General features: G+C 37.1%; 1 protein-coding gene across 3 annotated transcripts in view; it reads right to left on the bottom strand.

Moving 5' to 3' along the window:
- Positions 1 to 2,185: 2,185 nt before the first annotated feature.
- The window catches only part of LOC150085858 (uncharacterized), a 154,204-nt gene continuing 141,242 nt past the window's right edge, over positions 2,186 to 15,147 (bottom strand). For all 3 annotated transcript variants that reach the window (XM_090373540.1, XM_090373542.1, XM_090373541.1), the window contains exons 6-7: positions 13,225 to 13,278; positions 2,186 to 2,508 (exon numbers count right to left, since the gene is read on the bottom strand). In XM_090373540.1, coding sequence (XP_090229666.1) covers positions 2,262 to 2,508; positions 13,225 to 13,278 — 301 coding nt within the window. In that variant the 3' untranslated portion in view covers positions 2,186 to 2,261. The remainder of the gene's footprint in view (positions 2,509 to 13,224; positions 13,279 to 15,147) is intronic.

Genomic DNA, 15,147 nt, shown 5'->3' with positions numbered 1-15,147 from the left:
TTTTTTAATCGTGTAATTAAAGCCTTTTCTAAGTACCTGGGTAGCCTTATTTTCCACATATTTATTCTGGCAATAAAGTGATTATATATATAACCCTAGTAGTAGCTGTAATACCAGAGTAGTTTTATTTTTTTTGCTGTACCAGCAAAACAAAATAAATAAATAAAAAACTACTTATCTAAATCGCAATAAGCTGTCAGCCCCAATAATATAATTCTCTCATAATATGAATTTGTGGACTGAGTTTTAAACTGTAATGTAAATGGGGTTCTGATGATGACATTATATGCCTGGACTCTTGCATGCACATGGAAATACCACTGAAGATAGATCTACAACACTACGTATGCAGGCTACTGTGCGATAATCTATAACAATGCATAAGCCATGCCAGTTCATTGTACTCGTAGGAGTACTTATAAATAATACAGCTTTATAGCAGATTATGGGCACCAAGTAAAACAATTTATAATTAAATCTCAACTTTATTTATTCTGGAGGCTGTGTAAACTTGCAGCCTAGCTGGGAGTCACTGCTGATATAAATAAATATGAAATACAAATTAAGAATAAATAAAACAAGAGAAATAATCAGTGAATGTGCATGCCACAAAATGGTGATACTTGACTGATGCTTAAACATGTAGAGATGTGGACTATGTTTCAGAGAACTGTTGTTGTTGTTGTTATTTGGTTTTTAGGGGCATTAGCAACTAAGGCCATATTGTTCTGGGGATATGCGGTTATCATTTCCTGACCTTTCCTCATCCTCTGTATTTGGTGGCCACGGGCTCGAACCCCGGTCTGATCAAGAAGCGTGTGCTACGCACTGCTGCTCCTGGCTACGGAGGCGCCTCAGAGAAACTGTTTATGACATGATAATCATATAAAGCTGTCTTGTGGTTGTCAGAATTTAACATGCGGCTTTACACAAATGATAGTCTTAAAAATATTTGTGGAGTTCCAAACATTTTTATTTCAATATATAATATTGTGAACAATTTTAAAAATTCCTTAAAAAAAAGTATCAGCGGTGATCACAGGTTCCTGTAAACTCAAAGCACCATGCCAGTTATTTCTTTAGGAATGGATTTGAGAAATATCCATAAAAATAAAAATTTGTGTATATGGGAAAATACATATCTCAACACACATTAACTTAAGCCTGGCTTGTGCTTAAAATTAATCATGATTTCTGTGGATGTGACAAAGTTATGTTTAATGAAACAAGCTCATTCCTTTCATTAAAATTTTAATTACATTATAAGTAGCATAAATAAATAACTTTTGACAACATTTTAAAATTCAAAATCTAACCGTCCATTGCTCTATAGTTCTCTAGTTTATTTGCAAATAAAATTCTGTACTTCTGATTTGTTGGTACAAATGAAAAAACAGAGCCACAATGCAGTGATTCAAAATCCAAATGTTACAATTAAATAAAACTTGACTGCATTTCCATAAAGCAAAATATTGATTATCAATTACATTTAAGTGATTTTGGAGATGCATTCACTGAACTGTGTGCTGCATATGCTGATATTGGTCAGATCTCAGTAGAATTTGTGCAAATCTGTACACAACAATGCTACACACACACAATAAGGATTGCCTGTACATAAATATGATCTTTCCTTGGCATATATGTACAGGTTAACTAAAAATTTTATTAAAGTTTTAATCAATATAATAATACTACTGTGTCTAATTCCCAGAGATTTTTTTTTTTTTTTTAAACAATTGACAACTTAAATATACTAGGGCATACAATATTCCATTATTACCAATGACAAAGAGCCCTCCCTAATTAAACAAAAGTAATTCAACCACCTTAATTTACAAAAAAGATTTTCACAATGTTTAAACTTTCATTCAATATTTTTAGAGGCAATATACTGTTTAAATCCAAAAGCATATCTATTTTAAATATAAAAAAAATTGAAGAAATTAACATGGACAGATGTGGACTACACTGCAGATGAGACATTCATTAAAATTATTTTAAAAGATATAAGGAGGAAGATGCCTCTCAACTACCATAACTGTTAACACAGTATTTTTATAGTAAAAGCTTTATAATTATAGAAAGCAACTTCTACTTTTCCACTACCTGATTCCAGTTATCAAACTATTAAGTCCTTTTAGTGATTAAAAAAAAAATAATAATAAATATATATATATGTGTGTGTGTGTGTGTGTAAATTTGATTCTTTTCCATCTTGAGAGATATCACTTCACTTTCAATTATTTTTAGGAGTTTAATTACTGTAATTGTGGATATACTGAATTTTTCCAGTTGATCTGTGTCTTCAGGACCTGTCCAACACTGTCTTCTGCAATTAGATTTATTTGTTCACATTTGGCTGGCAAATGTTTATACAAATCTGAAGGAAACAAAATTACATTCTTCTGCCCACAACCTTTCAAAAATTCCAAGTGGTAAAGCGACATACCATTCACATCTCTGAATTCTATTACTCGAATACCATGTGGAGAGCTTAGCAAACGCCTGAAAATTATGTAAACAAAGCTTAAGATATGGAAAACCAAATTTAAAAATAATGCTTTCTATATTAAAAATAAATATATTATCTGTTTTAAATAAAAGGCACTTACAAAATTATCATTATCTCTGCTATGCAATTTAAATAAGCAAACATATATAACATTTTAAAGCCAAATATTAAAAGGTATGTTTACTTCATAAGTGATCTTGTTAATTAAATTCATCCATGTTATTATAAAACCTAATCACTCAATGTTTATATGTACACCAAATTGATTAATGTAATATTTTAATACATTTTATTGAAACACACAACATGAAGATGAAATATATGGAAAACACTTTCTCTAAGAAAATGACACAAGCCATTATTGTAATTATGGTATTTTTATAGTATATAAGTTTAAACATTTGGTTTACAAGCTATTATATACTTACAATGATAGCACGCACACACGCGAGAGAGAGAGAGAGAGAGAGAGAGAGAGAGAGAGAGAGAGAGAGAGAGAGAGAGAGAGAGAGAGAGAGAGAGAGAGAGAGAGAGAGAGAGAGAGAGAGAGAGAGAGATTCTTGTCCTTATGTTCCCATTGATATACAGCACTGGAAGATGCTTATTTTAAATTTCTTGTTGAAAAGTTTTCTTTGCTAATGATTCCAGATATTAAAATTGGCATTAGTTGAGGCATATGATGCAAGAAAGCAAGCTTATACAGCATTGACAAAAAAAAAAAAAAAAATCCTTCCCATTTCACACACCCAGTCGCTCCAATAGAGATGGCCAGTTCTCCTAAACATGAGAGATATTAGAACCTATAGTACTTAGTGCCATCCATACATGGGTTGGAGGTTGAGAAGAAAGAAGGTATCTGTTGACATTAGATTTCAACTTCTGTAGATTTGTAGTTTTCAGGAAATACATATGAAGGATGTTCCAAAATACAGAAGTTAAATGAATATATGAAGAAGAAGAAAATTTGGTTTTGTGGGTTTGAAGTTGGATAGTAAAAGGACGTTGATTTGAGCACATAGGCACATGTTCGGACTGCTTTGAAAGAAAGAAAGAAAGCAAGAATCATAGAAGCCAATTCAGAAGAATATTGCCCATGGAAGTATCTATAGAAAAGGCATGCAGCAGAAAGAGAATGTCTATGAGACAGAAAGGGAGAGACTCTGTTAGAGATGAGTCATTAATTAATCTAACTGTCCTCTTTTGAATGAAATCTAGAAACCTGAGAGGTTTTGGGAGCACTGCCCGAAATGTGGGAACAATATTCCTAGTAGGATAGATTTGCAATTTGTACAGAGTGAACAACTGTTTGGAAGAAAAGTAACACTGACAGTGGAAAGGGAAAACCTAGTTTTTTAGATGCAGGAGAAGCAATATCTGGAATGTGCTTATGCCAAGAGGGAGATTAGAAGTCAGGGTAATCCTCAATAGTGATATATAACCTTGCGTAGAAATTGGAATGTCATCAAAGATAAGCATAGGAGCAGAATAGTCTTTTTTGCAAAATATAAAACAGGACTGAGTTTTAGAAGGATTGAAATAAACTAAGCTATCTTTGCTCCAGTGGAGAATTACATGGAGATCAGCATTTAAGGAATTGGTGATGGATATTCAAGAAGTTGAAGCTTTTTGAGTAGGGCAAGATTTCTCAAACTGGAATATAATGTGCTATCATCAGCAAAACTATGCATAGAATTTCCGGTCTATAGGAGAAGGCCATTGGAAACACCAGCATTAGAAGAGAAGTTAGAAAACACAGCTCCATCTACCATTACCCACAGTGAGCAGTCAGAGAGAAAACTGGATACGCAATTACTAAAAACAGATGGCAAACCACAAGATGGAAGCTTATTAAGAACATCTATATGCTAAACATGATCAAAAGCCTTTGAAATGTCAAGAGTAACTGCTTGAGTTTTACCAAACTTTTCCATTGAATCTGTAACATAAGCCAGAATATCACCAGTGGATCGACACGGACAGGAGCCATACTGGCGATCATTGATCAGATGGAAGGTTTCTAGATAGTTCAAGAGTTGTCATTTAATTGATTTCTCCATTACTTTAGAAAGAGTAGAAGTAATTGCAATTGTACGATAATTGGATGGGAGGGATTTGCCACCATTTTTAGGAACTGGCTGGATGTCTCCAAATCTGCAGATTATATCCAAATTTCTAAGTAGAAGGAAAAAACACCTTTGGAATAAGAAAATGAAAAAAGGCAACAGCGAACAGTTTTTGAGAACAAGTGGAGAAATACCATCAGGACCTGGAGCTCTTTTAGCATCATGATTTGTCAAAATTCTTCTGACATCCTTTTGATGCAAGACTACGGGAGGCATTGAATGAGGCATACTGGGAATGGCGGGAGGTGGTTTACCAAGATCATTAATACAAAGTTGGAAGAAAAATATGATCTAGCAGATCAGCTTTATCCTTAGCTGAAGTGGCAAAGAACAATCTGGTTTTGAGAGAGATATGCAAAAGTTGCATCCAATAACTTTGGCAAGAGACCAGAATGCTTGGCTACCATTTCGACAAGAAGCAACCTTTCTACTCTTAGCCTGTTCGAAATCTAGTTTGGACTGATTAATAACTGCTTTACAATTGTTGCACACTTTAGTGTAGGCAGAAAATGAACTTGGAAATTTGGATATGAACCAATTACGATACGCAACATTCTTCACTTGAACAACCTTAGTTGGAAAATCAAGGTTTAGATAAAGGACAAGATTTTAAAGTGGAGTGTGGAATAAAGGATTCTATCCCTACAAGAAAAATTTCACTGACATGATCTGAGCAAACGTTGACATCAGAAATTTTGAAACAGTAATCCGACCAAAGAAAAGAAATCTTGCAGATCATCCTACTTTGCATTCTTATAATGCCAAACAACATGAGGTTGGGAATGGCCATGAGAGAAAGGCTCAATTGGAGAAGAGACCATCAAGTTGCAATCTGAGGTGCATAGAGGATCACTCACCTTGACCGTGTATTTAGAAGGGTTGCTTGTGGGAAAAAGATCAACTGTGTTGGCTGTGTAGTTAGGATTGTCTGGTATTCTGATAGGTAAATGTGTGAGGTCATTAGTAATTGCAAAATCCTCGGCATCTCGACCACCTGGGTCTGTGTGACTAGAAAATGGAAGCCAGCTGGAGTTGTGAACATTAAAATCACCAAGGAAAATTACCTTGCTGTTAGAAAAGTTGGACTGGAGAAAGTCAGGTTTCAAAGAGTTCCAAGTGATTAGAGGAATTGGGAGAACAATAGACGCAACAGATAAATTTTACAGAATGTGGTAGAGAGATTTTAAGCCAGAGAAGATTGAAAAGAGAAGATTCCAAATTGCAAAGTTTCTGACTGTGAATATCAAAACAGACATATGCACAAGTACCACCTTTGAAGTGAAAGGAATCATACAGCGAATAATTTGGACATCTGAGATGAGCAGTAGTTGAATCAACCGATAACTGAGATTCTGTCAGAAAAAGTACATGGGGTCTGGCAGACTGAAAATGGAAATGAACACCACTGAGATTAGAGCTGAGACCGGCTCTAATCTTTCCTTATTCATTTCACAATATTTGTGAAATGAATAAGGAAATATTTGGGAGGTTTAGATCATTTCGCAGATAAACTTGCTACATTAGTTTGACAATTCATGGTGTATTCGGTAGTAAGAAAAGGTGGGGGGGACATGCTGTATGAAGTAATGAAATTATTGGATATGGCATACACATGGTAATAATATACCCAGCTCCTTGACATAACATGGTCTCAACAATGCCCTCCCAGCATACACAATACTCAGACTCCCTGGCAGATTAGAGGCAGCGAGATTATATACTAACTGATCTGGAAGCCTCTTAGAGAGTTACCGATAGGCTTGGTCCAATATACTAACTAGCACACTCGACGAAGTGTCCCAACTAGCATCTATGCCTTGTCTTTCCAGTGCCCAAAACATTGCCTTATGCTGTATGGAGTCAAATGCCTTTTCATAATCCACAAATGCCAGGCATAATGGTGTTTTATATTCATTTGCTTTCTCCATTAGCTGCGATATTATGTGAAGGTGATCCATAGTTAAGAAACCTGTCCTAAAACCAGTTTGCTCTTTTGGTTAATTCTCATCAAGTATTCTTTCTAATCTGTTAGTAATGACCCTTGTGAACAACTTGTAGATGTTGGACAACAGCTAATTGGTCTATAATTTCCAATTTCTGATTTATCTCCTTTCTTATGCAGCAAAACTATGATTGCATTATTCCACTCCTTAGGCATCACACCTTTTCTAATGCATTTTGTGAAGAGTCTTGCCAGTTTTTGTGTCATGTCTCTTCCTCCCAATTTTAACAACTCTACAGTAACTTCATCTTCACCAGGGGCTTTCTCATTCTTCATTTTCTTCAATGCACATTCTACTTCATCAGGAAGGATATCGGGTATGTTGCATGTGTTGCTAATTTGTGATCCATCTTCCCCAAAGCATTAGGGAAGATCACAAATTAGCCCCTTTCTCCTTATATAATTCTTTATAGTAGTCTTCTGCTATTTGAATTATACCTTCTCTCCTATTTATAAGTACACCATCACTATTCTTCAGTTTCAGTATCATTTGTCTTTCTGTATTACTGCTCATGGCTGCTGATTTAAGTCCTTTGTTTTCCCTTAATGCTTCTCTTTTTCTTGTGTTAAATCTTCTTATGTCCTCTCTCAGTCTCTTTCTAATGGCTTTGCATAACTCTGTATACTCAATTTTGTCCTTGTCAGTGTTTATCTTGCTCTTCATTTGTTATCTTCGATTCATCATGAAGTGTTTCTTGACTAATTTTTTCTTCTTTGGATTTCTTTTTAACTATATGTTTCTTGGGCTTTATCACTTTCAGAAAGTTGTTGTATTCCTCATCAATATCTGTCAAAAGGTCTGCAGAAGTTCAAACTTGTTCTTAAGTTCCAGTAATACTGCTTTTTCTCCTTTTCTCTTATCTCAAAGACCTTCGTATTATTTACTTGAATCAGTTTTTTCCTTTCTTTTCTTACATTATATCAAGTATACATCTTACCATTCTGTGATCACTACCAACATTTACCTTGTTCAGGAAGGTAACATCATTCACAATATATCTTCTGTTAGTGAGGATGAAGTCTATTTCATTAGTTGTTAATCCATTTGGACTCTTCCATGTCCACTTTCTGTTCATCCTTTTCTTGAAAAAAAAGTGTCCATTACTGACATTCCTCAAGGTTCTGCAAATTTCACAAGTCTTTCACCAATTCCAAAATTTCCTATAGTTTCCCTTTCTGTGCTGATTTGTTCAACTTCTTCATCATCATGCTCGATGTTGGTGCATAAATCATTATAACTTTTAGTTTGTACCTGTTAGAAATCCTGAGAAGCAGTCTTGACACCCTGGTGATGTACTTTTGAATTTTCAAAATGTTGTTTTTTTATCTCTTTATGGACTAGAAAGCCAATTCCACCTTCGCTCTTTTCACTGTTTCCATTGGTGTACAGCAGATTTTCACTTGTTAACTTATAATTGAGGAGTACTGAATCCTGTGGATTCAGTACTCCTCAATAGTACAGAGCTCAGAGGCTGGAGAAGAAGGGATTAGCTGAAGTTGAGACTTACAGGTACGAGGAGTTTTAGGCATCAATGCAGAAGTGTTCCTTGTTCGGGAACATTGTGATGGGAAGCTGCTGCTTCTTTTGTTTGAATTCATTGAACATGGCTATGTCTGGTGTTAAAATATAGTCAAGGCTTTCCTTGAACTTCATTGCACGAATCATGTTGTTGTTATATTCATAGAAGAAGCCTGTTTGGCTTGTGTTCATAGGTGTTTGGCATCACTCATTGTCTGCACTAGGTTTTCCAAGTGGAACTTCTCTTGACGTGGTTTTTCCTCAACCTCATCCTCAGAGTTGGAACAAACAAGCTCCTCGAGTTCATCATCCATTAGTGTTGTTGCCTGTCCATCAATTTAATCGTTGATGTCCTCCTCCTCTAAGTCCTTGAAACCTACATCCCCTGTTGTCCTGGCCAACTCCTTTCTGCGATGGTTTTCTTGCATTGTTCATTTGGAATGGTTCGTAGTTCGTCTGGACTGAAATCATGCACAACCTCAGGCCACAAGTTCTTCCAACAGGCATTTAGATTTGTCCTTGATGTCTACCAGTGTGTTAATTGTCTGACGGCACCAGGGGTTCCCCCCATCTCTACTGATGTCTACCATGCATGTTTTATTAGGAAGAGACCATCAGAAATGGTCAAGTCCTTCCAAAACTGAATAGCGTTGAGGTTGTCATTGCTGTCCGTGGCTTCAACAATTCAGTCCATACACCTCTTCATGTAGTTGGCCTTAAAGGCCTTGATTACCCTCTTGTCGAGCAGCTGGATAAGGGAGGTAATGTTAGAGGATAGAAAGACTACTTCTACGTCTTCATTTGCATAGTCTTGGGCATCACTTGGGTAACCTTGGGCATTGTCCAGCACGAAGAAGGCTTTAAATGGAAGCTCCTTTTCCTCCAGGTATTCCTTTCTTGACTTTGGGAATGAAGCAGTGGAACCAGTTCAGGAAGAGGTTCTTTGTCCAGTACACAGATAGAATATTTTTGTTACATCTTCTAAGAGCCCTTGGGTTCTGCGCACAGAAAATTAGGCCAGACTTTGTCGTATGGCCTGCTGCATTGCTGAAAACTAGCAACATAACCTGATCTCATGCTGCTTCAATCCAGGGGCCTTTTTGATGGCTATATGAAGGGGGGCATTATTCTGGAAGAAGAAGATGCACGAGGCATCTTCTTCTTCCAGAATAATGCCCCCCACACACACACACATTAAACTGCAGTGAGGCAACCTACTATGAAACCACCCCTTGCCATGCAGATGTCGTGCCTTCCCTCCTCTGAGGCATGGCATGGGACCTGCGCTGATACCAGCAGGTCCCATGCCATGCCTCAAACCTTTTTCTGTTCTAGACAGATCTTTCACCCCTGTGGAGGGTGGGTTCCCTCCACTGGGGCACACCTCTATCTCTTAACTTCCTACATGGCCCCATGGCTAAATGTCCAGAGGAACAACAAACCAATAACCCAACACTACACTACACATACTGTACTTAAACTTCACATCTCTGGCCTTTTACCGAGTTTGTACTGCATCACAGATTAGTATAGATTGTGTTGAAGTTGGGGGGGGACCTGTGGTGCCACTTGACAAGCAACACTATACATTATGTCCACCTTATAGAGTTTTTCCTCCACATTTTGGGGCCCCTCTCTGACAAGCTCAGGTGCAGACCAGGGTTTGCCTCAACCAGAGACTATATCTATCTCCTACTATAACTACTTGCCTCCTTTGGGTGGTGAATGGACATCATGGAGTTCCACTGGGAATTCTCATAGCTAAATGCCGGAGGAACAACAGACCAACAGAACACAACACTATACTACAGTACACAGACCAACATGAAAATTTGCACAATCTCTGGCATTTAAATAGATACACTTAAATAGAAAGGGTGCAAGAATTTTTGCTGATGCTGTCGAGGCAGAGTTAGGTGGGTCGGAAAATTGCTAGTTGGGGGGGGATACAAGGACTAATAGGTTAACAGTAGCCACTGGCAGAGGTGGAAGTGATTCTTGCACTGCTTCTATTGAAATGAGCAGAAGCCTGAAAAACAAGATGCAGGATATTTCAGAGACTGCTGGGAGTCATTGCGGTACAAGTAAACACATTGGTTGTGTTAGGGTAGCCAAGAATAGAAACAGGTGCATGTATACCTGCGTGTACACCAATGCTAGGAGTTTGGTAAATAAATTTGATGAATTTGAGGTATTGCTCAAAACATCAAAGGCAGATATTGTTGGGATATCAGAGACGTGGTGTCACACAGATATAAGGGATGCGGAACTGGAATTTGGGGAATACAATGTGTATAGAAAGGATAGACAGGACAGGAGGGGTTATGCTATTAGTTAAGAAACACAAAGTCCAAGGAAGTGAAGCCAGTCGACATCGATGGACAGGGCAGTGTCGAGTCAGTTTGGTGTGACATAAGCATAGGGAAATCAAAATTGAGAGTAGGAGTGTGCTATAGGCCTAATGACTCTGATGAGTATAATAAGATATTGTACAGGGAAATAGAGTGGGCCAGTAAATCAGAGAGTCTTATAATGGAGGATTTTAATTTCCCAGATATTGACTGGAATTTGTGGGTTGGTCACTCGCACACTAGCAAGGCTTTTGTGGATTTATTGGATGATTGTTTTCTACATCAGCATGTTCGTGAGGCAACAAGAGGGAGCAATACTCTTGATCTGATTATCAGTTGTGATTCTTCATGCATTAAGAATCTGCAGATAAATGAACCACTAGGTGGCAGTGATCACAGTGTGTTGAAGTGGGATTTACTCAAGGAGGTAACTACCATCAGAGGTAAAGGGAAGTGTTTTTGTTTTCGTAAAGGCGACTATGATGGTCTGAGACAGTATTTAAATTCTATACAGTGGGACCAACTGATGATGTTACCAACAGCAAACTCAAAATGGGAAGCATTCAAGGAACTAATCTTGGAGGCTACCAGGCTTTACATACCAACTAAGAAATATTGTTCAAGGTTTAGGCCTAAATGGTTGTCAGATGAACTAATGAGACATGTGGCACAGAAGAAAAATGCATGGGATACATACAAATTAATGGGAGACATGGAAGCCTATGATAGATATAAGTTGGTCTGTAACCAAGTCACAAAGGAGGATCAAAGGCTGACACAAGTAATTATAGACCTGTTAGTTTAACTTCTGTTCCAGGTAAATTAATGGAGGCAGTGGTTAAAGAAGCACTGCAGGATCATCTAGACAAGAATTCAGTTATAGCTTAGACGCAGCATGGTTTTGTTAAGGGCAGGTCTTGCCTGACCAATTTGATTGGATACTATGATGTAGTCACAAAAGAACTGGATGCAGGGAATAACTTTGATATTATATATTTGGATCTTAGAAAGGCTTTTGATACTGTTGCACATGGAAGACTGCTGCACAAATTGGAGCAGTGTGGCATTGGAGGCAAACTGCTGCTATGGATAAGGGGATGGTTGAGTGGCAGAAGACAGAGAGTGGTAATCAATGGACACTGCTCAACGTGGACTAATGTTATTAGTGGAATTCCTCAGGGTTCAGTGTTGGGTCTGTTGTTGTTTTCGGTGTTTATGAATGATATTGATGATGGGATATCAAGTTTAATGTCCAAGTTTGCAGATGTTACAAAGGTTGGCAGGGTTGTTAAGGACACCACTGACGCTATGCTGCTGCAACAGGATCTGGAAAGGTTGAACAGATGGGCTGAGAGGTGGCAAATGAAGTTTAACATTGACAAATGTAAAGTACTACATATGGGAAACAGTAACCCCAGAGCAACGTATCAACTCTGCGGTACTACACTGACAGTGGTGGAGAATGAAAAGGACCTGGGGGTAATTGTGCAGGCAGATATGAAGTTCTCTGAGCAGTGCAGACGAGCTGCAAGAGTAACTCATGGTGTCTTGTCAATGATATACCGGAATTTTTCTAGCAGGGATAAGGAGGTGATTATTCCCTTGTATAAGGCTATGGTTAGGCCACATCTTGAGTACTGTATACAGGTCTAGTGGCCTCATTTCAAGAAGGATGTAGAGCTGCTGGAACGGGTACAGAGAAGGGCAACAAGATTAGTGAATGGAACAAAGGGTTGCTCTTACGAAGAAAGGCTTAAGTTTTGCAAATTACAGAGTCTGGAGACTAGGCACCAGCGAGGTGATCTGATAGAGGTGTATAAGGCTTTGAATGGTTTGAGCATGCTCAATGCCAATGGGATTCTTCATCTTGCTCAGAATAATCAGCTCAGAGGGCATAAATTCAAATTGAGGAAGGACGGATGTCGGATAGATGTGCGGAAATTTGCCTTTGGCCAGCGGGTGGTTGGTTGGTGGAACCGACTTCCATCACTTGTTGTTGAAGTTGATAGCCTAAACAAATTTAAGGCTCAACTGGACAGGTATTTCGAGCGAACGGAGGGATGAAATGGGAGTGGTTTTTTTTTTTTTTTTTTTTTGGCTGATGCTGAATAAGCTTGCTTTCTTGCATCATATGCCTCTACTAATGCTAATGCTAATTTACAGAAATGCAGTTTTAGGAGGGAACCTCAGTACCACATGACAATAAACACTATATCCTTTCTGTACACATTGTACTCCCCACATTCAAATTCCACATCTCTTATGTTTGCATGACACCATCTCTGTACAATTGTATCCCTACAATGCCCATTTGATGATGTAACAAGTACTTGAAATTCATCAAATTTATTTAGTATGCTCCTAGCATTAGTGTACGGCAAGCATATATGCACCTGTTCTTACTCCTAGTTACCCTAACACAGCCCATGCGTTTGCTTATTTTATGAGCACCCCCAGCAAGCTTTGAAATCCCCGGCTCCACTATAAAGATAAAGTAAATCACATTAATATAGCCAACACCAATATAAGCTGCCTTTATAATAACTTTTAATCTCCTTTTATGCATCTATATTTTGGAATATAATGCTGGATGGAAGGGGAAACAAAATTCTGGAATTTAAGCAATTTATTTAAATAACATGTAATTTATATTATATAAGTATAAACAAAAAAAGTGTACAATTTTGCATAATTATCAAAAGAAATATACATACCCATTTAAAGCAAGTGTATTTTTTTGGCAATGAGCAGCTTTAGGATTAATCCATCTATAATGATTAAATTACTGTTAGCGACAGCATGAAGTTCAATTATTATAAAAAATGGTTCAAAATGGTATCATATGATGATTCTAATATTCAAGTATTATTCTAACTCTCTGCATTGGGGTACCAATTGCCACAATTTTATAGCCACCCAAAGATTAATGTGTGCATCTTTTGGAAGCCATAAGTGATATACACTAGGGCATGGGTGGCCAACAAGTTGACCATGGCTTTAATTTAGGTCGATCACAATGAATTTTAAATATATATAAAAAATAGATTAGTCAAAATCTAAATGTTAGTATTATTATGCACCCCACTGCATATGCATATTACAAATCCGTTGAACCATGTGACTACTCTTATCACTGCACAGTTGCTAGGCTTGTCTAGTAAAAATTCATGCAGTTACATGGTATATGTGTTCAATCCTTATTTAGCTTACTTAATATTAATAACTGGACAGTACTTGTACGTTAATTTAATACCCTTTAATTTAAAATGAATACTACGAAAAAGAGTAAAACGAATAATTTTCGTCAAGAGTGGGAACTAAAATAATTTTTGTTTTGTAATGATAAAAGAAAAATGTTATTGTTTGATTTGAATCCTTCTGTGGCTATACCCAAAAAAAGAAAATTAGAAAGGCACTTAAATGCACTCCATGGCAAATACCAATCTTATTTTCCACCTAATAGTGACCTTGAAAAAATAAATTAAAAGAATTTAAATCCAGATTATTTGCACACTAAAATTTCTTCATGACACCTAATTCACAATCTAAAGCAGTAACTGTAGCATAATTTAAAGTGAGTCATCTTCTTGCAAAAGAAATGCAAACCATTTTCGGATGGTCAATTTATCAACGACTCATTTTTAGAAATAACAGATTCTCTTTTTGAAAATTTTAAGAACAAAAATTAAATTAAAAGTGCTCTTCAAGATCTGCAATTATCTCGAATAGTGATGTGACACATCGAAACAATTAGTAAAAATCTGAGCGAACAATTGCGTACTCATATTACTAATTGTATGTGTCCTTTTCTTTATAATTGAATGAATCTACAGACATGAAACAGGTGGGTATATGGGATGTGTTAGAGTAACTAAAAATAAGAATAGGTGCATGTATACCAATGCTAGAAGTATAGTAAATAAATTTGATGAATTTGAAGTGTTGGTCAAGACATCAAAGGCGGATATTGTTGGGATAGCAGAGACGAGTACAATGTGTACAGAAAGGATAGACAGGATAGGAAGGGAGGAGGTGTTATGCTGTTAATTAAGAAAAACATAAAATCAAAAGAAGTGCATCCAGTTGATATAGATGAACAGTGCACTGTTGAGTCAGTTTGGTGTGACATAAGCACTGCAAAGGCAAAAATAAGAGTAGGAGTGTGTTATAGGCCTAATGACGCGAATGAGTACAATGAACAATTGTACAGAGAAATAGAGTGGGCTAGTAAATCGGAATGTCTTATAATGGGGGATTTTAACTTCCCAGATATTGACTGGAACTTGTGGGTTGGTCACTCACACACTAGTCAGACTTTTGTGGATATATTGGATGATTGTTTTCTGCAGCAGCATGTTCGAGAGGCAACCAGAGAAAGTAATACTCTTGATCTGGTTATCAGCAGTGATCATTCATGTATTAGGAATTTGCAGATAAAAGAACCACTAGGTGGCAGTGATCACAGTGTACTGACGTGGGATTTACTTAAAGATTTAATTACCATCAGGGGTAAAGGAAAGGGTTTTTGCTTCCGTAAAGGCAAGTACAGTGGTCTCTGACAGTTTTTAAATTCTGTACAGTGGGATCAACTGACGATGTTACCAACAGTAAATTCTAAATGGGAAGCATTCAAGAAA

This window comes from Mastigoproctus giganteus, chromosome 5, assembly GCF_048544385.1.
Source record: "Mastigoproctus giganteus isolate SK-2022 chromosome 5, ASM4854438v1, whole genome shotgun sequence".
NCBI lineage: Eukaryota > Metazoa > Arthropoda > Arachnida > Uropygi > Thelyphonidae > Mastigoproctus > Mastigoproctus giganteus.
Note: the sequence above shows the minus strand (reverse complement) of the source record. Positions and strands in the feature narration are given on the sequence as shown.